This window comes from Vanacampus margaritifer, chromosome 9, assembly GCF_051991255.1.
Source record: "Vanacampus margaritifer isolate UIUO_Vmar chromosome 9, RoL_Vmar_1.0, whole genome shotgun sequence".
Taxonomy (NCBI): Eukaryota; Metazoa; Chordata; class Actinopteri; order Syngnathiformes; family Syngnathidae; genus Vanacampus; species Vanacampus margaritifer.
In genome coordinates this window covers 4,882,928-4,909,389 of record NC_135440.1, presented here as the reverse complement: position 1 = coordinate 4,909,389, position 26,462 = coordinate 4,882,928, and the positions used below count along the sequence as shown (strand labels likewise).

At 38.4% G+C, this 26,462-nt stretch overlaps 1 protein-coding gene across 2 annotated transcripts; it reads right to left on the bottom strand.

Moving 5' to 3' along the window:
• Positions 1-951: 951 nt before the first annotated feature.
• On the bottom strand, positions 952-23,538 carry LOC144057317 (uncharacterized). 2 transcript variants are annotated; one of them, XM_077574745.1, is made up of 5 exons: positions 22,479-22,592; positions 9,268-9,389; positions 5,813-5,894; positions 4,048-4,248; positions 952-2,168 (listed from the first exon to the last, which is right to left on the bottom strand). In XM_077574745.1, exons 2-5 carry the CDS (start codon positions 9,361-9,363, stop codon positions 2,128-2,130), a joined length of 420 nt encoding a protein of 139 aa, XP_077430871.1. In that variant the 5' UTR covers positions 9,364-9,389; positions 22,479-22,592; the 3' UTR covers positions 952-2,127. The 2 variants fall into 2 exon arrangements, with proteins under 2 accessions (XP_077430871.1, XP_077430872.1); XM_077574746.1 differs by lacking the exons at positions 9,268-9,389; positions 22,479-22,592 and adding an exon at positions 23,396-23,538.
• Between the last annotated feature and the right edge of the window lie 2,924 nt (positions 23,539-26,462).

Below are 26,462 nucleotides of genomic sequence, written 5' to 3'. Positions count from 1 at the left end.
TTGCCTGCTTCCTCCACTTGCGAACCATGCATTCGTTGATCCTGAATTCTCTCACTTCTGCTCGATTTCCATGTTCTTCCGCGTAACTGATAGCTTGCGGTTTTAACTGTGCTTTGTAAGCGTGTCTCTTCGTAGGTGGTATCTTTAACCAAACTAATGAACAGAGATGCATTCATGTGATGCTATTTGAAGCGCATGTGCTGGGCAATTACAGTACATATCCATTTTGCCGCCATTCCACATGCAGATGCATTTAAATTCTCTGTTCACCATATCAGATTCTGTTGTTCTCTGTAAACCAGATTTTTATTTTTTGTTACACTGAAAGGTCGCTTTTCCTACTGACCTAAAATAAAAGTATGATCCCATCATCTAAAATGACATTTTCTTTCAATTTTTGCTTCAGGATAAAGCCCTTTCAAATATGTGCTCCACACTTTTATCTTGTTCACTTTTGTTTACATATTTATAAAAGGAAACCCACCTTGAATGTAAAATTCCACCCATCCGTCCGTCCCTCTGTCCATCCATCTATACATGCATCCATCCATTATCAGAACCACTTATCCTCACTACAGTTTTATTTAATTGTCTTTACCCTGTTTTTGTCATTGGGAATGGTTTCTGCATTGCTAAGTCATTTCAATTACATTACATTGAATGCAAACATAATGCATATAAAATGTTTTGTGTGGCAGAGCTCAGAAAATAAAACCATACGTTCTTATTTTCATTTCATTCTGCAATACATATATTGTCTCACGCTATTTAATTCGAAAGATTGTGGATTGGGTGTGGAAATTGGTGTTAGATTTGCAAATAACAGAGTTGGCCAACATCTAATTTCTAATTACAGCTTATTTGATCTGTGCATGTGTGCATGAAGTCTGACTATATGATCTCAAACATCAGTTCTTTATTTCTTTTTCCTAAATGAAACACCTACCCAGACTTGGGACTAGAAAAAAATCTGGAGTCTTGTATTTTTACAAACCCTAATTGTGAAGGAAGTGTATAAGCAAGCAAGCAAAATTTGGTTTGAAATATTCGGACTGTGTTTAATTAAATGCATGAGGCAAGTTCCACAACTTCATTCGCAGCTTAATTGTGTATAACCTTTGTGGTCGGAAAAGCATTTCATAATCTCACGTTTTAAAATACAGAACTGAATTGCTATGGGCTTCTTTCCTAACGTTTTTATAATATGAGAAGGATTGTGTGCTGGCAGCAGTTCAAATGGAAAAAGTGGCATGTGCCTGAGATGTGGTTGGAAATATAACAAACAGGACAGTTGGCACTTTCTAGGTCATCTTTCAGCACACTGATGGTCATCTTATAGTGTACTGGAATCTGAGGTGTGTACTTCTTCTTGTAACTATCAAAATATTGACTGCGTAAGATGTTCCGTGATGAGCAGCAGAAAGTTCCTTAGGGAGCCTGTAAAGAAGTTTACTGGCATCGGCGTGTGTGTTAACCTGGCTTCTGGCCTTTAGTGATTTAGTTAATCCACAGTAAGTGCCATCAATTTGATTACAAATTGGGATTTGATTAGTGTGAGCACTGTGCCAAAAGTAGAAGAGATATGAATTAGTACACTGTTTTGGAGTTTGTGACCAAATGGAATAGTGTTTGGATATTAGTTGAGCTTTGAGTGTTGTGGAAACACTTTTGTGCATGTGCAACATAATATACATCACCCCCAACACCGGCATAACTATAAATCCGCATAGACAAGTATGAAAAAAAATAGGAATATAAAAATCGGCCCATAATTTAAAGAACTCTGGGGTGTGATTTGGGTTTGAGTGGCCCACCAAAATCGTCAACATGAATCCAAAACACAAGGCATCATGAAATCTAAGAGCATCCGCAATTGTCAGCAGTAATCTTGCGCAACGTCTGCAGCTGCCAAGTTTCTGACCTGGTTTTCATGTCCATTACACAGCAGTCTGTTTATTTTGAAAAGCTCACTTTGCTCTCTGGGAAGATGTCGTAGATGGAGCATAATGTATGTGAGGAAGACGATATAGTCGACGTGCAGTCGTGAGGTGGAAAAGCGGGATACGCCCTGTGGAATTCTGGTGCCACAGATTTGTAGCCACTTCCACGAGCAGTTTAGCCTGGCAGTCACGTCTGGGTTTTGTGGTCAGAGTGGAGGTCAGGGCACTCTGCAAAAACACAAGTCAAGGTCAAAGTCAAATTTGTTGGCTCTTCTGTCTTTCAGAGGATGGGATTACATTTTTTTATACTCTATCCTTAGCTGCTTTCACACAGGCCATCTAAAACCCAATACACACATATCGGACCAATTTTGAGATTGTTCTCGTGTGTAAAGAATGATTTTGTTCTCACTAGCATGATCTGAAAACTATATGGGCTGACAATCATAAATGTTAAACATTCTTAAACATTGTTAAACATTTTTACATGAAACAACGGATTTTCAATTAGGAAGCAAACTGAAGCCACGCACTTGCCCGACTTCACAAAAACCCAACTTTCTGGGTAGAGGATCGATCCAGTTTTGATCCATAGTTGGGTCATTTTTGACCCAACTGTTTTTAGGGTTGAAGGGGAAAAAAACATGGTTTGATATGTCCTCATGTAACCTCTTATATAAGGATATGTTGTTGTCCTGAACTGTTGTGTGAATCCAGGTGCCCAACAATTTGTAAATAAAGGGCGGGATCAGCCTGGGAACTCTTCCTTGTTTATACTACAGTTTTCCCTGCTTTGCAAAACATGCTTTCGAAAGTGTCTGAGAAAGGGCTTGGCTAGCCCTGTTTCCCACGCTAACTAATTAAAAGACGGAGCGGCGCACGGTCCGGACAGAATCAGCTGCGGAACACGTACGATTGCCCAGCCGTTTTGCAGCTCGTTCTACCCGGACCGTAGGCTCTCCGGTCTAGTGTCAAGGTAAGCGCTGATGATCATCATATTATGCTGCTTAACGTTGTAGTGTATTGATTGCTGTTTGCGGGGAATAAAATGTACAATAATTCTAGCAAAGCAAGTCGTGATTATTGCTGTTTGCGGGGTATAAAAGGTACAATAATTCTAGCAAAGCAAGTTGTGAGTATTTCTGTTTGCGGGGAATGAAAGGAATAATCATTCTAGCATAGCGCAGGTGTTGATTACTGTTTGCGGGGGATAAATGCTCGATTATCCTAGCACAGTATAAATGTTGATTGCTGTTTGCGGGGAATAAAAGACACGGTTATTCTAGCAAAGCATATCAAGTCTCTGTGTATTCATTGTTGCCGCCGACCACTCACGATCCTGCATAAAAAATATAAAGGTGAAGTAGTGTTTTCCACAAAACAAGGGTGTAATATTGAATGAAAGACGGGAGTTGGCAATGTACATAAGAACCATTTAAAAAGTTTTTTTTTAATGGACAGAGTCACTTTCCAGTGGGCGTGGCGGCCGTGCCTCAAGAAGTAGAGATGGTCATTCAGTAGCCAGAAGGGCGGCTGTTCGATCCTTGCTCTCCCCAAGTCATGTGTCGTTGTGTCCTTGGGCAAGACACTTCACACACATTGCACCCAGTGTCACGCACACTGGTGTCTGAAAGATGCGAATGTTTGGTGGTGGTCGAAGAGGCCGTTGGCGCACACTGGCAGCCACGCTTCCGTCAGCTTGCCCCTGAGCGGCTGTGTCTACTTAATTAGTTTACTGCCACCAGAGTGTGAATGCGTGAGTGCATGAATAATGTATCAACTGTAAAGCGTCTTTGAGTGTCCAGAAAAGTGCTATATAAATCTGAAGCATTATTATTATTACAGCAGGGGTGGCCACCATGGTGCTCACGCTTTTTGGTATTGTAGGCATGTTGCAGAAGTGATCTTTTGAAAATGTAAACAATGACAGAGATGGAAATGTAGTGTTACTTATGATATTCATCGGTTTCCTAATTATTGTGAGAAATCCTTATAATGGTCAATGTCTTCACATAAATTAATATCAACACCATTTCCTCTCATTGAAACCATCCATCCACACAATGTACACAAAACTAAAAAGCAGAAAAAACAACAATCGCCTTACGTTTTCCTCTTTCCTCGTTGTTGTTCTGATTTTTGCCTCCTGCTTGTGTGACGTCACGGAGAAACAGTCTCAAGGTGATCACGTGACGATGAAAACTCGTGACGTCGCAAAACTGGGTTCGTACACCGCAGGTCACGAGCGGGCCGGCTGAGAGGTCGGTTCCTGTGTAATTCCCTGCCCCCCTCACTATACCTGAATGTCCTGAAGTGGAAATGGGGGGAAATGATTCCAATATGAAACCATTTTATACATTACTATTCTTTTTAATGCATTAGGTCTGTAACCTTGCCAGCCAGATGAACTCTTGCGGTATTTGTACCGCTCCCGCTGATACATTTGCAGCCGACCTTTTTTAGGTCAGACCAATGAGGCGTTGTTTAGGCAGGACAAAACCTATTAGCACCAATGGTGGGGGGAAACAAACAAACCTAACAGACAAATGGATGCTGCAATTAATTATTTTCTCGCAGAATTACCTTGTTGAATTTAAACAGCGAGAGGCGTTTCGTGCATTTTTATCTGGTAAAGATGTTCGTGCTCCCCCCAAGACAAGATTTTCATCCGTTGCCTTGATTGTTCAAAACAAATGTGCAAAGATGCTGCATCGTCCAATCAGCTCGAAGTATTGTACAGCAAGTGCCGCCTTTGCCTCTGCCTAGTGATGTACCAGATTGATAATGTAAAGAACTCCCTCGAGTGAATCACATTTGTCAATCTGGCTGGCGAAGTTATTAGTTCTGGGAATAAGCAGGGTCTAGTGGTTGCTTGGTGCCATAGCTATGATGTTGATAGCAGTTGTTTAAAATAAAACAAAAAACAAAAAATGTGCATTTAAAGAGAGACTATTTATTTTCATAGCACAGGGCTGAGCCACCTCATTGCTATAAATTGTGATCAACTGATCTAACTGATCGACTCTGATCTAACCTAATCTGAAACATGGAGTGGTTGTGATGTCATTTAATGTGTATACTATCCAGTGCATGCTGAGTATTGCCCAATAACACCATAAATAAATCCAAGAGAAAGCAGGCCTTTTGTTGTTTTGATATTGCCTTGTCATAGGCCATCAATTTTGTAACATTATATATGTCATACAACCACTTTTCCAGCACATAACTTATTACTTAAAACAGTTTAATATTGTATTTCACCAAATATTTGCTTCTTTTGTCTTTCTTTTGATTGAGCTCTTTGCTCACATGCTGTATATTGGCTTAACATAGGATTTCATTGATGTCAGTGTGTCTTTTTAATGCTCTCCCTTTTTTCTTTTCTTTTCTTTTTTACTTTATGGTACATTGCAACAATGCACACATTCAAAATAAAGATGTGATTTAAGGGGGAAATCTGAGCCTTCAGAACATTTGTCTCCACCAGAAGTCTTACAGACTTACCTGCAAAGACTCAAATAACAATACAGACAAGATGGAGGAGAACTGGAGAAGAGACATAGATATGCTTACAGTAAAAAAAAAAAAAATATATATATATATATATATATATATTTATTTATTTATATACAGCACATTGTTCATTTGCTATGCATAAAAATGACCAGTATAGGGCGGCCACACACAGCCACTGTGAAATTTGTGCCTGTAATATTTGATAGTAATACATTGTTATGTTTGGAAATTGGAGAACACTGCAAAGATGTGGGCAAGAGAAAGAGTAGCTTCTGTTGACATTAAAATGAAATGACCCAGGCAGTCATACAGTGCAGTTGTGGAATGGAGATTCTGCCACTTGTCTTTGTACGGACCATAAAGCAAGGCTTCTCTGCCATGGACACTGAAGCTCCTTGTGAAATAGCAGCAGTGATGATGAGGCAGAATGGGATGAGTCTGCCAACAGAAATAAAGAAAGAGAAAATGGAGCTCTCTGTAAAAACTCAAATGCTCTCAAGTAAAAAGAACGAATAAGATCTCCGCTCCACTGTGATCCATCAATCATGCATGGGCCTCTATCTTTTGAAATTACAGAAATAAATTCATATCATAAATTAGATCCTGAATATATTTTCCTTGCGTATGCCAAATGATCATTACCATTGATATTTGCAGACTGTGTGAAATTGAAATGAGTAGCTCTCTATGCAAAAAAGGTAGTTTGGGATTTTAAAGAGGCCTGGGTGTGAGTCCAGTTCTGTCAACATAGGCACACAAATTATTGCTTTTATTCTGTCCATAATGTTTATAGACACATGTCATAGCAGGAATGTGGACCAAAGCCCAACGTTTAGATGATATCAATTAGATGTTGGGAAGTCCAGTTAAGTCTGTATTTTTTTTCTTAGGGGGTGGCTGTGGTACTTCCTCTTTGGCCTGGCTCCAACACAGAGGCCTCAACGCTCTCTGCTGTAGCTAAACTCAATTTTTAAAAGCTTTTTTGTTTGCTTCTTTGGCTCTTTTTCCCATTTGAATCTATCCACCCAGCTATTTCCATACTGCCTATCCGTTTTGGTGTAAGGCCCTGGAACCTATATCCCATTTGGCATGGGCCAAAAGGCTGACTACATCCTGAAATGGTCATCATTCACAGGGCAAAAACAGCATTACTGGGTGGGAATAAACCAATAATAAGTAAGGAGTTGAAGCAATGCAACAAGTTGAAGCAATGCAGCAAGTGAACCGCTATACATGTATATGGTTTGGAAAGTATCACCACAGTCAAACCTTTAATGTTTAACAGAATGGCAGTGTGCAATTTGTAGAGGTGTGCATCTAAAATATTTAGGAAAGTTTTGCCTCTTAATTCACACAAAAACACAAACTACTTCCAATGTATCTAATGTTTTTTGTTTTACTCTTTCGAATTTTTTGGGCCTTATTATTGTGAAATATAGATATTGAAGGTTTGCTTGTTGCCGCCACAGCAGGGCCCCATGATAAAAACAGATAACCGGCGGCCTTGGCTCAGGGTGTGGAGACGGTTGTTCAATAACCAGAAGGTCGGCTGTTCAATCCCCGCTTTTCCCAAGTATCGTTGTGTCCTTGGACAAGGCACTTCACACACATTGCCTCCAGTGCTACTCACACTAGTGTATGGAAGGTGTGAATGTTTGGTGGTGGTCGGAGGGGCCGTAGGCACACACTGGCAGCCACACTTCAAGAAGATGAGGCTGCTAAAGTAATTTACCGCCACCAGTGTGTGAATGTGTGAGTGCATGAATAATGTATGCATTCCGTTATAAAGCATCTTTGAGCGTCTAGAAAAGCTCTATATAAATCCGATGCATTATTATTATTATTATTAACCCAAAATCGAATTTACACATTGTAGGGTTACTTTTGGTTACGTATACTTCTATCCATTTGGGCATTTAACAAAAAAAAATAGTAAGACAACAGAATATACGGAGGAAACACATGCACACGAAGCACATTCATAAAAATCATATAAAAACACATAACATTCATTCCATTATCTTTTTATTCCTTTTGTGCAACAAGAGGGAATAAAACTGAACCTCTGGTATGCTTTATGTCAAGAGAGCTTATTGTATATTTGAATTATAACATTTTAATTACCTAATAGCATTGCTGGGAATCCATCAATAATGTGAAAAATGTCATTTCTCAGAGTGGTGTGCACGGAGATGCTCAAATTAGCAATTAACATACGCAGGTGATTGTAATTTGATGAGTGGTAATTTTCTTTCATTTGTTGACTACATAGGACAGTGTGCCAAAATGAATCTGGCCTTGACTTCGTTTAACTAGCCTGGCAAGTCACACCTACTTTCATAAATGAAAGAAAGTTGTTTTGGTTACTCGGCCGTTAAAAGCTTTTGAAAGCAATTTCAACCCGGCTCAAAACAAACCATGCAACCAAATTTGTTTATTTGCTTGAACGTTTTCTTCGTGAACAACGTCACTGTTTGGCACCTGAAGTCTATCATCACACGAGTCATCAAGTTTTTACCGCAATAATGACATAAGTCATTCACTACTGTCTCTCTTCAAGTAACCATGTTGAATTTACTATGTGTCTGCCCACCACTGCTGTTTACTCATGGACTTACATATGAATAGTATATATTTCATATGTTTCATCCGTCTGTACCACTCTTACACACATACGTCCCGCTTTTATTGACGTCATGTCTGCTCTTCGCCGATTGGATCTTTTCACTGTCTTTTTGGTAAGGTTTGCCCCATCTCAGAAATACGCATGATGCCGACAGTGACCAGACTCATCCGCCGGTTACAGCGATGAGTCTTTTACAAGTCGTTTACAAGCATCACCAGGTCATATTTTGTGACATTCCTCGTTTTCATGATTTGATAATCTGATTATTGAATTCTGCACAGTGAGGAATTCCCACTGAAAAGACCTGTTTATACTCATTTGCATATTTATATGGGAGCATGGAGAGGGAGGAGTCTGGTACTCTAACATGCGCAGTCAATACCGCAATGATTGAGATGTACGAAAGGAATGTGCTTAGATTGATGCATACGCATTGATTCATAAATCTGGATCATTTTGTTTGGTGCATGCAATGTTTTCTGGATTTGGCCGTATACCGTGTTTGGGTATGAAAGTCAATGGTGGTGAATGTCAGGGCCTACGAAAGAAACAGATGACCATTCACGCTCACCTTCACACCATCGCTGAGTTGGAACTGAACCCACGCTGCCAAGACCAAAGTCAGGCAAATGTTCCACCACATCAGTGACTGGCTTTATTACTTTTACCAACAAAAGAAAATGAACTAGGCATAAACAACTCTCTCTTAAAGTTTCAACTTTGTTTTTCTTTTTGCTTTACATTCCAAAAGTCAGGTCAAGAAACCAAGGAAGAACTTAACTTAAGATAAGGGAAACCACAATGTCATACTGTACATTAACTGAAATGGAATTTCAGCGAGGTGGTTTTCATTACCAGAACTGCTCAGGTTTGTCACTAAGCAGAATTAATTTATTATTTGTGCTGTTTGAGGATGATGCTGTGCATCACATCACAGCAGAGAGGGTATGAGACACAAGCATTGGCCTTACTAACTGTGGTCTGTTCTTCTGGTACACATTTCTTAATTTACCAAATATTCTATATTTTGTTTAAAAATGTAATAACTTTTGTTGAATGAAATTAAGAGTTGTTTTTATTTACTCAAATATTACAAATAAAAATCTGCGACAGAGTGAAGCCACAATAAGTGAAGCGCGAAATAGTGAGGGACCACTGTAAACATACATAAAATATTAGACTCACACAAAGATTGTAGGTCTGTGTTGACATGGCAAGGCAAAGTGACGTCCTTACTAAATTTGTCTGGTTCTGCTTCCTTAGCCAATCATAGCCAGCCATGAATCTCTGCAGAGACCCCCATCCTCCTAAACAACACACGCAATCAAACACGCGAGGAACAAAGTGCATGTTTCCGTCAGTTATCAGCTAAACGGGCGTCCGTCAGTGACGGCCTGAGAGGTATTTGGTGCTTGACCCAGTGATTGATGATAACACTACGGACAAAACCCACTTTCGTTAGTGCTCAGTCAGTCCTTCTTTCTTTTTTTTTTAGTTTCTTGTCATTCGTCAGCAAAACTGCCATTTGTCAGAGACGGACTGACCGATGGACTGCCCACTTCAAGATATTTGCTGTAGTTATGACTTGAGGAAAAGAATAATAACACAAACAATGTCAAGCAGACTGAGTGTTATCATTAAAGCTGCATTGTTCCTTCTGCTGTTTGATTTGAGTGCGCGTGTGGATGAGGTCCTCCAATTGATCTGGAAAGATCACAGAAGCATTGACGGATGCCCAAGTTGAATGACACATGGGTAGGGGGGAAATCGATATTGCAGTATATTGTTGTGCTCTCTGTTGCAATAAATATATTGTTACACTAACGGCAGTATCGATATTTTATGACGGCACACCAGCACAAAGCACACAATGGATTTACCCCGTCATTCAGACATGTCAATGAAGCTGGAAACATACTCAACGTAACACGCTGCCTACACCAAGGCTAACTTGAAAAATAAAGCTTTACCAAACAATACATTGATGCTAATGCAATTCCCTTGGTGGGCTTTTACTTTGAAGTCGGCCTGCGCAAAGACGTGGCCACCAGCTTGACTTCCTTTTTCAACATGTTAGCTTACATATCGAAGTTTTGATTTAAATTACATATTTTCTACCAACATTTTCACAATGCCATCACGAAAGTATATTTAATCGCTAATTTAGGATGCTAAGAAACCGCTAGTTAATTACATCGTCATTGTATGATGCGCCCCAAGTCTCCAACGTTAGTAGCTAGCAGCTGCCAGCAAGTGTTAGCATTAGTGTCTGGCTGGTACGGTGCCCTGAAGTGCAAAAAAGGGCTGGCAACAGTAATTAATGACACCTATCTGACTTGCTTACTTTACTTTTTCAATATCATAGGCCTAGGCTACTTTGTAATTCACTCTCCATCTTAAAAAGAAACCTCCACTGTCATGACAAGTTTGCTCTATATTATTGATTTGGTTGTTACTAACATAGCTTTGAGATTCATTTTTCAAAAATCATTTCCAGTTTAATACATTTTGTAGAAACTTTATTTGGACGTACTATATTGTTATTTACGTAGAATGGGGGCTGGCTCTTGAAGACATTTAATATTTTCAATTTGATGTTTTACTGTTTTTGAGTTTACTTATAGGCATATCAATGTGATATAATCATGAGTGTTTAAAATAATACAGTGGAGTAATGATTTTGTGAACTTTATTTTATCCTCTCACCCTCAAAGCTATTGAAGATAGGAATGTGCATGATGTTATTTAGAGCCTTTTGGCATTGGAGTCTAAAAGTCTGGGGTTAGATCCTAATTGCATTTGTTCCCCCAGTCAAGAAGGGGAACTGTATGTAAATGTCTGTTTACTAATAAGATTACACCTTTGGCCAACCTGGAGAATCAACATGTCTGTATGTAAACGTCTGCTTACTAACAACATTACACCTTTGTTCAATCTAGGAGATGACATGTCTGCCCTTTGTTCAATCAAGAGCCGGGAGGAGGAACCTTTTATCTTTTTGTATAAATGAGTCGATGTTCTGTAAATTGACACACACTTGGGGGGATCCACGTTGCATTCTGATGTGATTGTCCTGACTGTGTCTTTAGAGGCCTCTAAATAAATTCTTGCAAGAAAACTTCTTCATCAGATCCTGAATACAATTATTTTGGACACGCAAAGATTACACTTAATATAGTAATTTAATATTCCTTCACTCTCTGCCGAGCAATGAGAAACATCTATAAAGAAAGCAATGTAAACCTCCGTAGCATTCCTAAAGGTAATGTTGTTTCTTCTGAACGTTGGTTGGGCGGGCCATAGGGGTCCATGCCCGCCCACCGAGATGATTATGCCCCCTATTTGAGGCATGGATCTCAAAAAAAAAACTTTTTTATTATTATATTTTTCATAGTAGCTAATTTTGTGTTTTAAAATACTAATGTTGAGTTGTTTATCACTAAGACATTAAAAATATAAAGAAACAGTGGTGTGATATTCTTTGATTGATGGCCAGTCTTATCTGCAACAGCCAATCACGCTCTTACTGAAAATAATGTAGGTATACGCTGGCTTATACGCGACAAATACGTCAATGTTGTTGTTGTTGAGTCATGTGCATTTTTCAAAGTGAAGCTGCAAGTTTTTTTGTTTGCTATTGTGTACTGTGACAATACATGTCTGTATAACATGTACATCCTTGTAAATAAGGAGTTTCGAGGAAGCTGGGGCACACGACCAACATACGGCAAGTGAGGAGGGACAAACTACATTAGTATCGGCAACTAAAGAGACACTTGAAAAAAGAAACACAGGAGGCTGGGCTTCTAAAATGAGGTTGGATTGTGCTTTCCTTTTTTTGTTTTAAATTCTGCTGCAGACACCGTTCAAACAGGTGGCCCGTTCAAAGCGATATGTCATCGCATCCGCTATATTGGATGTGGCAATTGTATTTGCCATTAAATCAGCAAACAATTACGATTGCGTTACAATAGGATAATACAATCAAAGGTAATGGTTCCTTATTAATCCAATGAGTTGTGGCTTGATGATACATCTCCAAGGAAAAAGTGAACGAGGAATCTTTACAAATAGCTTCACTTTGCCACACCTAATATGGCTACGCCGTTAACTGTCTACTGTATGTGTATGTACTGTAAATGCTGTCTATGATAATACTTGTCAGGGGGCACCATTCAATGGATGGATGCACGGCAGTGCTACGTGTGTTCATCCAAATATATGGGGCAAGTTAATACTGTCTGTAGGGTATTCATAATAATTGGGCCTCCCCCCCATGCATTTCATATGCCCCCCTTAAACCTGGGCTCTGGCGACGGGTCTGGGAATGATGAATGACGGATTGACGATTACAATGTGGTTCAGTTAGAAATATCAACGGACTGACGATAACGGAACTGTTGACGATTGACGAATGATGGACGCTCAAAATTCATTGACACGCCCACCGTTGGAAATTATGCCTACAACTGAATTATAAGTGATCTATAATGAGACTATGTTGGTGTCAGTACTCAGTATTAAATGCAGTACAAGCTCCACATTGGAAAAGACAGCCATCCATCCTTCTCAGCTCCTTATCTTATTCAGAGTTGTGTGAAGCCAGATACTATCAAAATTGATTTCAGGGGAAAGGCAAACTATATGCTGAACAGTTATTCAATCACAAAGCACATGTAGAGACAGAAAGCCATTAACATTTACCTCGTACGAGTGGGAATTTAACTGAATAACAACACCATGAGTAACTCCCCCATCCGGTGGAGCTGAGCTGCCTTTTTTGGCCTCAGTAAATCGCTACTCTGATCTGTATGTTTGTGTGCGGCAGCTGGCTAGTCCTTACGGAAAAAAGTGAGCAATGCATGACACACTTTCTATCAACACAGAATATGGATGATGCAGCACTTTAACATGGCCAGAGGTCAGCAAACATTTCTTGGAAAATGATAATACTTGAGGCACACTTCACCATCATCTTTTTCCAGTGCGGTCCAACCACTTGCAACACAATACCTGAGTGGTAAATATCAAATGGACGTCCAGTGACAAGCTGAAGTCACTCTTGGTTTTCAGCACTCTGAATGACTTCCCAAAGTGTGCTGGTTGTATAAGACCACTTTTACACCATGTTGCCATGTTATTTCTAACATCAGAGGTGGCAAATCCAGGTCCAGAAAGCAAAAACCCTGCCACAGTTTGGCATTAGCCTCTGGTGCTAGCTAGCGCCCTAGCAGGTAAACAAGCACCTTGGGAGCTAGTTAGGGAGCAAACATGAAGGGACAAACACAAACCATTGCAAGATTAGAGGTGGCAAATCCAGGACCAGAAAGTAAAACGCTGCCACAGTTTGGCTTTAGTCCCATGTCCTAGCTAGCTAGCTCCCTAGCTGGTAAACGGGTGCCATAGGAACTAGCTAGGGATCTAGCACCTGGGGCTTAAGCCAAACTATGGCAACGTTTTTACTTTCTGGATCTGGATTTGCCACCTCTGATGTTAGAAATAACATAGCAACATGGTGTAAAAGTGGTCTTATACAATCAGCACACTTTGGGAAGTCATTCAGAGTGCTGAAAACCAAGAGTGACTTCAGCTTGTCACTGGACTGTCTGTCTGTAATGTTGTTTTCCACTTCAGGTGCACCATTGTGGTAAGGTTTCTTTCAACCTTTCACCATCACAACAATGTTTTCTTTTCATTGATCACCAATTAGCACCCTGGCCTGTCAATCCACAATTTAACAGCTAATAGCTTAACCTTCCTGCAGCAAATGATCCGTTCCTCCCTTTGAGGTTGGCTTCAAACCTTCAAGTATGACGTTGGGGCACATTTAAAGCTGGAAACCGCCAGAAGTGCTAAAAATACCGCTGCCAGTCTGGTAGCCACGAGGCTCCGTCACACATTCATTACCACACAACCTGAGGTTAAGAGGAGAGGAGTGAGTAGGGGATGTGGTCAGAAAAAGGCGTACAGCGCGCGCGTGTGTGCGCGTGCTTAGACAGAAAGAAAGTTTAGGGAAGTGGTAAAAGAAGAAAAGAGGAATGGAAAGTGAAGATATGAGGTGATATGCGTGCAGAATGAAGAATGGTTGTGGTCAGATACATTAGCATTATATATTTCTTCTGGTTTCCTGTCATCCACAAATGACGGCACTCATTGGCTTATTATTGAAATCTTACCTCATTTCATTTTTGAAGAATGTTACTAATGAAATCAAATTTTGATAATTCCGCACCTTCTCCTCATCCCTCCGTCTATCTTGATCCAGTCTGTCGGAGATGGTAAAACATTTTCTACTTAAGTAAAAGTACAATTACTTGAGTTTAAAAAAAAAACTTTGGTAAAAGTACTCACTCAAATAATTACTCAAGTAAAAGTACAAAAGTACAGGCTCTGAAATGTACTTGAAAAAAAGTATTTTTACCGTATGCTCCTCCTACGTCAATTTGAAAGATATTAGTTACAATGGAGCAAAAATGGGGATACATTTGCCGATTAACTCTGTGATTTACCATCAAGTTCAAATTATCCTATTGGCGCGTATGCCCTCATATTTACGGGTTGTTCTTATCCAACCAATGGAACGTCATGTGATCGTGTGTCGTAGAGCCAATCACAAGCTGGGATGTAGGGGGCCATGCGTAACGCTTCATATGATTGGTGGAGCCAGGAGACATTGACGGCTGCTTTTTCTTCAAGTATTTTAATCGTTTTTATGCATTTAAAATTGTTTTGAAAATGTATCAAGAACAGAGGTGACCAATTCAGGTCCAGAAAGTAAAAACCCTGCCACAGTTTGGCTTTAGCCCATGATGCTAGCTAGCTAGCTCCCTAGCAGGTAAGTGAGCACCATTGGAGCTAGCTAGCTAGCACCTGGGGCTAAAGCCAAACTTTGGCAGGGGGTTTTACTTTCTGGAACTGGATTTGCCACCTCTGTAAGTAAGAAGTACAGATACTCATGTTAATATGTAACAGATAAAAGTAAAATGAAGTATAAAAAATAAATAGTCAGGAAAGTACAAAATACTGAAAAAACTACTCAAGTAAAGTAACAAAGTATTTGTACAGCGTTACTTCCCATCTCTGCTGTCTGTGCTGTCGTCTCTCCCGTCTCGACGCTTCCATCCAGCATCCTTCTCTCTCGTCTGATTTATTCCCCTGCTTCTCTCCATCCGTCCGTTTGTCTGTCTGGTGTGCTCTGTTCCAGCTGCAGAGTCCCTCTTGGACCATCAATCCTTCTTTTCAACCCATACCTGGCCCTCCATCAGTAAGCAAACACACAAGGACACACACTCGTGCACCACCACATGTACACACAGTACATTCATGTCATGCGCACGCATGCATACATGTACTGCATCTATGCAAGCATACTCAAACACACATGTGCACATACACAGGACGCCAGAAGGGCAACTCGATCTTTTGTCAACCTTGGACGGAACCACACAGATGGTGCTTCCAGGTTTGGGTCCGAATGTGAAATCAAGACTAACAAGGTGATCTGTGGCTGTGCAGACTCCGGCCCAGCCAGTTCTGCTTCCAAATCTCAAATTTCTCTCCTGGCCTGCCCTTCAGTCGATAGCACAGTTAGCAGGAGACAGCATTGGATATGAAAACAAACAGAAGCTGTCCATTTATGCAAGGAATGCAGTTATTAATGACATGGCATACAAGAGGTTGTTAGAATGCCTTTGACCAATGACACAGATGGAGTACAGGAAACTGGTTCATTAAAATGTGAATAAATTACTTATTATCATTTATTTATTTCATTGCCTGTAGTTTAAGCAAAGATGAGAGTATTTAGGGGGCCACTAATTACTTCCCCCTCATTTCGTATATGCAATGTGGAATAATTTCACATTTCTTGATTTGTTATTGTTGGCGGTTCAATGGTAAAACTTGAGACGTACATGGGGTCAAGGTTTAATTTGGTGCGGTTTTCTAACCTTTCCAAACTACAAGGAGCATAATTGGTGTGATCGCTGAAAGTAGAAAGGCATGCAGAAATCTAGCAAAAAGGACGTGATAGAACATTTGACAAATATGATACTTAGCTGTTTTTACCCCATTAGTTTTAAGGATTAACAGATAATAGCCCAATAAGTTAGTAAGAAAATATACAGTACAGTATGCAGTATGTGTTGATCCACAAACTTACCCAGGTGAACCCATACAGGTCAGTATATATATCAACTTGTGTTATTTTTAACACCGTATTATCATCTATTTGTGGCTGACTATGTTTTATTTTAGGTAATCTGTGGTGTATATTGAAAATTCAATACATTTCACAGTTTCTGAAAACATATCTCACGATGTCAGACTGTCTCTTCTGCAACAGCATATTCTCACAATAATTAGTAATAGGACTTGGATTGCATACAATAGACAGCAAAAGACAATTCATAGTTTCTGGGTAGGGGGGTATGATTACTACTACTTTGCAATAATGTCAACAACAAAAATTTAAGCAGTGATGCTATTTTTGCTCACTAAATTTCCAGTTGTACAGTATTTCCTCAAATAGTGGTCTCAGCTCTATCAGCCACCGTACCCCGGTAAATCGCCATCTTTGCCACCCATTTAAACGCCTCAATTATTGTCCTCAGGAAAGCAAACAGTTGAATAAATTTAGTGAGAAGTTTGAGAGAAAGCTTTCAAGGTGAACTCAGACACACACAAAAATGTGTTGAATAAACACATTTGGATTACTGAATTTAACTCATGAGAACACTGTACAGTAGGGCTGGGCAATTAATTTTGCAAAGGGGCCACATTAAAAACTGGAAAACTTGCTGAGGGCCAAGCCAAAATGTTCCCCTCAGCATTATTTTAATGTATTAAGAAAAAACATATTGCCTTATTTTAATAAAATGTTACCTGTGTAGATATGTATAGGTTAATAAGATGTGTCTTGCTCAAGGACACTTCGACATGGTCACCAGGGGTGACGATCAAACCACTGAGCCACACCGCCCCTGTGTACATGCATTGTAAAGAGGCCTGCAACAATATATTCCCTATGAGTTTTTTGAACACATCCCTATTTTGAAACATCCTTCTAAATTCTGAAAATGGTTTGCATTGCAGTCCCCATGCTATTAAACAATTACTGTAACTATTGAGTCCAAATTATAATTGTATATAAATCCAAACACATAAGTGCCATTTAATGTCAAAATGACAAAGTTAGGGGAAAAAGAAACAAAAAGGTAGGTGAAAAGCAAATGCATGCTGAGAAGAGATGAGGCATTTAAACATCTAAAAACTTGTAGAACAAAGTGAAGTGTGATTCATGCTTGGCCAATTGCCAGATGATGTGTTTAATGCAACACATCTACAGTTGGAGATTTACTAAGTGGCACATGCTGAGGGAGTGGGACAGATGAGGAGTGAAACAAAGGCGGGGGGGCCGCATGCAGGGCTGAGAGTTGATGCACTGATCTGAGGGAGGACGCAACGAGATGAGCCCACTGTCAAGGAGAGCGCAAATTCAACTTAGACAAATCAGTTGAAGACAGAGAAAAAAATATACTTGAAGAGAGGAGAGAAGAAAAGACACAAGTTGTATATATATATATATATATATATATATATATATATATACACCGGTACATTTTTGGACAAGGAGAAGGAAAACAGCCATTTCAAAATTATTGTGTGTGTGTGTGTGTGTGTGTTCATTATCGTTTGTATAATTACCAGGTGAGCATTGAGAGATTAAAGAAATGTCAAACTCCATCAAGATTCGACAAGATTATGTTTTACATGTCTGTCAGATTACAATTCATTACTAAAATATTTTATAAGCAATACATGTTTTGGAAACAAATCAAAATGCAGTGTGTGCACTGTTGTACTGCTACAAATGGTAAACTCAGCCATACACACGTAAAAACAGTTGATAGAAATAAACATTTTCCATTGTTGTATAATATAGAACATGCTCCATGAGTATTATCCTTATTTTTAAGATACGTTACTACAAATTTTCCTATAAACTATACTATCTCTAAGACTGTGATGGTTATTGATTAATAAACCAGGTTGATGATCAGAACTTTAACGGAAGTAAATCTTACTTTTTTTCCCTACCCTGAAAGTATTACTAAATAAATAAATAAATAATCTGTGCAGTTGAAGAAAATATATTGGTAGTATTTGTCAATGCATTTTTTGGAACACCCTGATTTATAAATGTGTACATTTTTCCACCTACAACAATAGTAAATGTATATTTTCTGCTTGTGCCTACGGAGAAGTAGTAGTACTAGAAGTATCAAGTGTATAACCAATACAAATATGAGCAAATTTAATGTTGCAATTGGTAACTTTCAAAAAATGTCTACGCCTCAAGAATTATTCGTCAATTTCTAATTTGGGTTTTGGAGGTTTTTCATCTTTCTTCCCTTGCTGGCCTCTCTACATTCTCTTTTGGTTTATTCATGCCTCGTGGGGCCCACCTAATGTTTTTGTACTCTGAAGAGTAATTTTACTTTTGCCATTGAATTGTCTTACTGCTGTGTTTTGTAACCTAAACGCTGTCTTCCTCCAAATGACTTAATCACAAATTAACTAATTAATTTCCATTGTGCTTATAGACAGGTACATGCACAGACAGGTACATGCACAGACAAATTGGGGGGCAGATGCTCACAAAAAAAAAAGGGGTTAATGCAAATAAACAGCAGTTTCATGTATTTGTTGAAAACAAGGTAATTTGCAAGATGTCAAAAGATGTCAAGCCAATAATTTAAGGACTACGCACAGATAGAAGTCTGTAATAACAGGTTATATTGGAATTACCATTGTGACATACTAACGATGTGTCAACGTTTCTACAAGCGCTCTGAACAGCAGGGGTAGCTTCACCGCTCCTACCAACAAAATATACAATGTATGGCTAGTCCACCAATTAAATAAAACAGTGGTTTTCAACTTATAAGGCACTATTATATACTCTGTAAATATTTACACTAGACTATGAGTGACATTCTACTGATGTATGGGTAATCCAGAAATGTAGTTGGTTGATGGAGGCAGATATTTAAAATATTTACTTATAGTGTAAGGAAGATAAAAACAATATTTTGGTGCCTCAACTCACAGTAATTTGACAGTTATATCTTCAAATTTTACAAAGGTAGCTATTACACTGGTCTAAAATTTTATTTTAGTAGTTCCATAGTATAAAGTATGCATTCAAATGTTCAAAGGATCCAGTGATTTAAGTGTGAGTGTGGGACTTCAGTGTTAGTCAGTTAAAACAAATGATCTGAAGCTGTTACTAGTGCTGTCAAGGTTAAAGCATTAAACCATTGATTAATCATGAAAAAATTATCACATTAATCATGTATTAACACACACTATTAATTTTGACCCTTTAGCTTGACAGCGGATGGTTATACGTTAAAGGTAGCACAGGTTGTGTTTGAACAATAAACATAACGACATATGCATTAAAGTAAAGCATTTGATAAATGTTTGCATACGACATGCAGAATATTTTTTCTAGTCAAAACATTGGGGTCTTTTTTTTTTAATTATGCAAGTAATTAACTGGTTAGAAAAAGAGGCGGATGAGAGTGCGCAGTGTATCAAAAAATGTGGAAGACTCATGACATCAAATGTAGCAAGAATTAATACATAACAGGTGCTCTTCAAATTTGGCAGGCAAAAAATGTTGATAAAAAGCCTTTTTAATTAAGTGATTAATCATGATTCATCATCATTCTAAGATGTGATTAATCTGATTTTTAAAATAATTGTTTGACAGCTCTAGATTTAACTTTTTTTGCTAGACACTGTCTCTTTGTAGTGTCTATTGCTAAACATCCTTAATTTATAATTTTTTATTTACAATTCAGTAATGCCTTTTTCCTTTCTTTAAATATTTATTTTAAAATAATGAATGGATGCAAACTATTACAGTTTATTTTATCAGCTTCATTCCGCATGTGAGCCTTCATTTCACTCATTTTTCCACTGTGTTTTGGATCAAAATTTGAAAACACACTCTTTCCTTTATATTTATTTTATGACACATTTGCTTCTATTTTCAATTATTCTATTTCAGATCAAATAGAAACGTATTTAACTTAAAGGCTCTTTTTTTTAAACAGCACTGTTTTTTGTTTGTTTTGTTTTTACAGTCATCTGGCATGCCACTGTGCACACTCATTTTATGGAATCTAGCATTCCATTCACTCCATATTTCAATGTTCTCATTGTGAATGTTGTTTCCATCTCTAGTATATTTTAGCCGCAGCCCGGTCAATCCACAGGCTTTCCTGAGAAAGTATTCAGGTTGACGTGCAGAAAGACAGAGACAATTCACGTCTCAAGCAGATATAACCTGACTGTACAACAAATAAAGCAAGCACATCTATACTATAGGTAGGTGACTTTTTTTTAAATTAGAAAGATTAAATATTTCTAGGTCTCTATATCAAAGTTTCTTATTCAACATTGTTGTCATTTTTCATTGTATTTTCCACTCTACGTTTTCAAAAATAGCAGATATAAGAATAATTGTCATGATGAATGTCTGAATGTGGGCTAAATCCTGGCCCCCAAAACTTTTCAGCAGACTTTGTGGCTGAATGATGGAAAGCAGATCCCGTTATGAGAGTAACATTGCATTTAGTGCCCATTTAAATGCTTATAATTCTCAGCCTATGCAAATATTATCAGAGAGGTTTGCCTCTTTGCCTGAGGGGGGTCAAGGGGTTGTGTTAAGGCTACCAGTGTGATGAACTGTTTGAGCTTATGTATATGCTTGAATCCCATTCAGTGGAATGAGGCTATAAAGAAACATGACCTTATATGTGATTTTGCAGTATGTTTATAATTATTGGTGGTATGTAAACATAAAAATTGAGCTTAATGATCCAACTTTTATACCACTGACAATAACAAAGCATGTGGAATGGATTTCAGTAGTTGGCGGTATCATGACAAATGGTTTGTTTTTCCAATGTTGTGTATGAAGGAAACCCCAAATTTTAATATGTTCACATCTGCACAAGCATATATACATACACCCCCACACCTCGGCTCAGACTGAAATTTCCTGTTAAGCAGTGGCGGGAGATGAATATGAAAGATTTGTCATTGGCCAAGTGGCTCATTTCAACTGACAGTTTACAAAAGGAAGCTTAAATATCAATAAATACTATGTTGTGCTGCACAGGGGCTTTATACCAAGAAGACATAAAATAAATTAGTAGTTATAAATGATAATATACTATACTTGGATGAAGAGTCATCATGACAGATTCAGCAGTAGGTTTTAATCCTTCATGAAACTAACACATTGAATTATCTTATTTCTATAAACACAAAGTGGTCAAATGTTTCCACCACGCTGGCAGATATGTTTTTTGGTAATATTTTTGTAACAAATCAGTTTCTTTACAGTATATGTGTGGTATATTATTATTATTTACAGTGGTGTAGAAGCATTATGCTTCTAAGGATTTGGTTACTTTCTTTAGCTACACGCTAGACTGGATCTCATTATTGTACTGCTGTACATAATGAAGAGTCCATTGATGTATATTTTATAAATACCAATGATAAAGTTATGGTGAAATTATCAAAATAATTGTCAGGTGAAGAACAGTATTTTTTTATTGTTGTGTTTGGGGGATTTGTTTTTTCTTTTTTGAAAGAATAATAATGATTGTTGAACTGTTCTTCTGGAAGACATTTATTTTTAAATAAATAGTTTGTTCACTGAAGTCACTGTTTTAATGCAATACAATATAAGAGAATTCCTATAGCTTTTAACTTTATCATATACTGTAACTTAGTGACGCTGATCATGAACGCTTCTTACGTTGTGTTCAAGACAAGACCGCCCTCTATTGAGTCAAGAAAAAATAGCATGTAATAACGGCCAACACCCTTAACGTGTAGTTAGTTATACAGTGGCAGGAAACTATCACCAAACATTTTGTTTTTGCAATGCAACCCATTACAAGGATATTTACCTATATAACTCTGGTTGGGTTTTTCCCAAAACATATTTGTGGCATATATTTTAATAAGCCTCCTCGCCACTGCGCATCTATGGAGCATATATTTATTTGATGATTGTTGTGAATGTAAACTAAACTTTTATTCTTACAGTCAATGAATTAAAAACCATCACTGTCACATCACATGTCATGACCGAGAGGTCATTGTTTTTACACCAACTACAGTCATGGTTTCATGAATTAAAATGCACATTTATAATAACCTTGCCTAACATACTACATAATACAAGTATAAAGAAGTAAAAAATAAAATGAAAAAACATTTAAAATGTTGAGGAATTACCATCGAAGACATCGCTACAGAGTGCATTTCCAACACAAGATCTCTGGTACATAAAACAGATGACTTACAGAATTACAGTACAACTCGCTGGAAATCGCCATGTTTGTGACTGGTGTTGTGTGTGGCGTCATTTAGAACCCAAGTGCAGTAAAGCAGAGCGAGGAGGCAGAGGAATGGAGTCCAAAAAATTAAAATCAAAACGGGAATTGGAACCAAGAACTGGCGGCAAACATGAAAAAAACAAAAGTCCATTATCAAAACATAGCAAAATTAGGCAAGTGGATGGCAAGTGGATGGCAAGTGGATGGCAAGTGGATGGCAAGTGGATGGCAAGTGGATGGCAAGTGGATGGCAAGTGGATGGCAAGTGGATGGCAAGTGGATGGCAAGTGGATGGCAAGACGAGGGGCAGCAACAAGACGCGACAACGGCATCCCTCAGACAATGGACCGACACAGGAGGCTAAATACACATTACACAAACACTGATTAACATAAGACACACCTGGGCAGAACACAGGTGGGCGCTCATTGGTGGACACACAAGGAGGGCGGGCAAACACAGGTGGACATGATAATGCTTGATGAGACAAGGGAGGCACCGAAGGAAAATATAACAAAACACAGATCATGACCGAAACTAAAGTAATATGATAACAAACTCAAACTAAACCCAAAACATGACAGAAGCAAATAAAACTAACCAAAACCATAACAATCCCAGTTGACAGAAGCTTTGCTCAACCCTTGGATATGTGATGATGCTAGCGTGCAGCTAGCCTGCCCCATGGCTTGTCATTAAGAACTGGAAGGCATATACAGTGCACAAAGTGTTATAATTCCGACAAAGTCTACCTGATTTGGATGTAAAATTAAAGTTGACAGTCTACAGATAAAACACATACTTTTTGTATATTTCAAATCCATTATAGTAGTGTTTAAAGTCACTGGCAAAAAAATAAAAAATAAAGTTTGGCAAAAACGCACCCTGCAAACACTGAGGATGGCCAAAATACCACTCTTGATGTGGGAATCTTCTGGCACCTGCTCGTACATCAAGAGATATCTTTAATTGGGTTGGTTGCTGATCAGCATGCACTCCAGAAGTTGACCTCGCCCAGTCAGAAACATCAAAACAAATTACAAGCAGGAACATTCCACAGGAACCCGCCAAAATAAAAGGTAAGAAGCGCAAAAGGGACACAGTCACAAAAATACAAGTCAGTGCATGACCATCACGTTAAACACAAAGCTGATATATTTATTTATATATATTTATTCTGTTCTATGAATGGCAACAGGTGGAGACAAGTTGTTGTTTTTTTATATTTCACCATCATGAAGAGCATTTATTTGTTACGCCTGCCGCGATATGTCACTGGCATGCATAGAAAAACAAGTGAATTTTAATTTAAATAATAATACAATAATGATAATAATTCATAATTATGCTACGAACATAACATACACTTTAACTTTAAAGTGCGTAAAAGATAAAAGCCACTGCCAAAACCTTTGTCACGACTGTACATAGCCACAGGATGGCGCCATCGCTTAATATTTGAGTTCTGATAATTACAGTAAATCATTCATCTAACACAGTACAATTATGAGCCAATCCCTGATGTTGTTTCTTCTTGTCATCTAATTTTCATTGTGTTATTTTGAAATGACGGTCTATTTTGTTTTGCCGTCGTTCGTTACTCTAAAAGGGAAAAATGGGGGAGGAGACAACACTTGAAAGACGCAATCCCTCGGCATTACATGGGACTATAATCTTTGAAACAGTCAGTATTTCACAAAATATCATTCGGGCAGACAGACAGACAGACAAAGTTCCTCATTCTTTCTCCAGAAATCAAACCGTGACCATTTGACAACAAGAGCGGAAACGATGTTGTTCTGCAGGGATTTCCCATGCTTTACATATCCTGCTGCACGTAGCCTTGCTCAAACGTGTCATGTGACACTTGTGCAAACGAGGAGATCTGTGACAAACCAGTAGTAGACAGTAAACCGTCAACTGCTTCTATAAACTGCATGTTAATCAAGAAGACCATGTCAGTGCCAAATTGATATCTTATTTCCTGTGATTTTACACATTTTTATCTATCATCTATACCTGCACCCTTACACAGTCCCAGCATTTTAAATGCACAGGGGACTGTGACAGATATTTTATCAACCTTTTTGAAGCTGAGAGCTACTTCTTTGGTACTGATACAAAAGGCTACTAATTTGATACATGCAACATTTTTTTAATTAAAAAAAAAAATTGACTATTATTATTATTATATGTTATTATTAATGATGTTTGATGTTTTCAAGTGATCACTTCTACAAGATTCCTAGAAAATCCCAATGTCCCATCACTGGTGAGCTATATTTAGAAGAGAATATCCCACGGGCACCATGCTGGTGAACCATGCTATAGCCAAATATTAACAGTTTTGGTCTCCTTTTTTACTAATCTGTATGATTCATGCTATTCCAGTCAGGGCCATCAAGGTCTTCTTTGCTGGCCTAACCACTGACCTGATCTTCCAGTCAATTATTTTCATTTTGTTGCATTTCCCTTGACTGCAATGCTGCAAGTGCAGTGCAGTGCAGTGCAGTGTGTGTGTGTGTGTGTGTGTGTGTGTGTGTGTGTGTGTGTGTGTGTGTGTGTGTGTGTGTGTGTGTGTGTGTGTGTGTTTTAATCCAATCAGATTTCAGTCTCTGTGTTGCCATGTCAATCTAATCTTCCCTGGACCCTCAGTAGTGCTAAATTACTGACCATTGTAATTTAAACTGTATTTGCAATGGGACCATTTCTTTAAAGTGTAAAGTTGATTTGTGTTGAGTTAAGCTTTGACCAATCAATTTTAGTTAAGGTTGACACGACTTTGTGGTCAACACAGGTAATAGCATCCCTTGTGAATAGACTATCATTTTTCCCCCCTTCATTTAATTTAATTTTATGTTTTTGTCCTCTTACGTGATAAGTATTGATGTCAAATTGAAGCAGACGTGGCAAAGTTGCATGCTGTTTTGAATTGACAAAACTGCACATCCGAGCATTTCTGAGATTTCCGCAATACAATGTAATGCGAATCCTTTGCATGACGAAAACAAAGGGCATATTGTATTGTAAACAATCAGAGCAAAATGTATTTTTTGTGCTTTTCAGTGCGGATAGTTTCTCATACATCAGTGAAGATTGGCATAGCACCTCATGGTTGGACCACTGCATAGCCACAACAGATGCATTTGAATCATTGGTAGACATGAAAATATTCTATGAAATTTCAACGGCAGATCACATTCCATTTGGAATGCAAATAAATTGTCAGCGTCTACCCTCAACTGAGATTAAAAAATAATGAAAGTGGTACATTCCATGTGGATTGGAGCTCCGTTTCGAGAGAGGAAATATTCTCTTACTCTTACTTAATTTTTTAAACCAAATGTTATTGCCCAAGGAGGCTGTGATATGTAGGGATGTAAATTACAAAAATTCTAATCACAGAGATGCTATACTTGCTATGTATGAAGATGTTGTCAAAGTGTTGCTTAAGGCAAGTGAATCTTTTCAAAAATTAAAACATAAAAAGAAAGGACGAGCAGAATGGAATGCACATGTGGCCAAATATTTTGGAAAGCCAAGGGAGGCTTCTCAGGAGTGATTTCTGGCAGGAAAACAGAAGCATGGGCTGGTATATGAACAGAAACGCGTCGCAAATGCCCAATATAAGTACGCAGTGCGTTTTATAGTTAATAATGAACGTGCTATGAGAGCTGACTCATTAGCGAGGAAACTTTCATGTAACAACACTTATGCCTTTTGGAAGGAGCTAAAACATATGAATGCCAGTAAAATTCCTTGCCATGTGCAACAGATGGCACCTCTGGAGTTGATAACATCTTAGAGCTGTGGCGTCAGCAATACAGAAGATTGTTCAACTGTTTTCCGCATGAGTCGTATGATCTGTGTGATGTTGACCATGCAGACGTAATTACGCCAAATGAAATCCACAAAGCTGTTACTAAACTGGCTGATAATAAAGCATGTGGG

Bases quoted from the DNA above. Each gene is read 5' to 3' on its own strand.
- LOC144057317 (XM_077574745.1), bottom strand. From the start codon at position 9,363: ATGGCTGGCTATGATTGGCTAAGGAAGCAGAACCAGACAAATTTAGTA. The intron at 4,249-5,812 runs GTCCGTACAAAG...TTTCCACTTCAG, and splicing joins CAGAGAAGCCTTGCTTTATG to GACATTCAGGTATAGTGAGG. The intron at 2,169-4,047 runs GTAAGGCGATTG...GTGTTTTTGCAG, and splicing joins CAACGAGGAAAGAGGAAAAC to AGTGCCCTGACCTCCACTCT.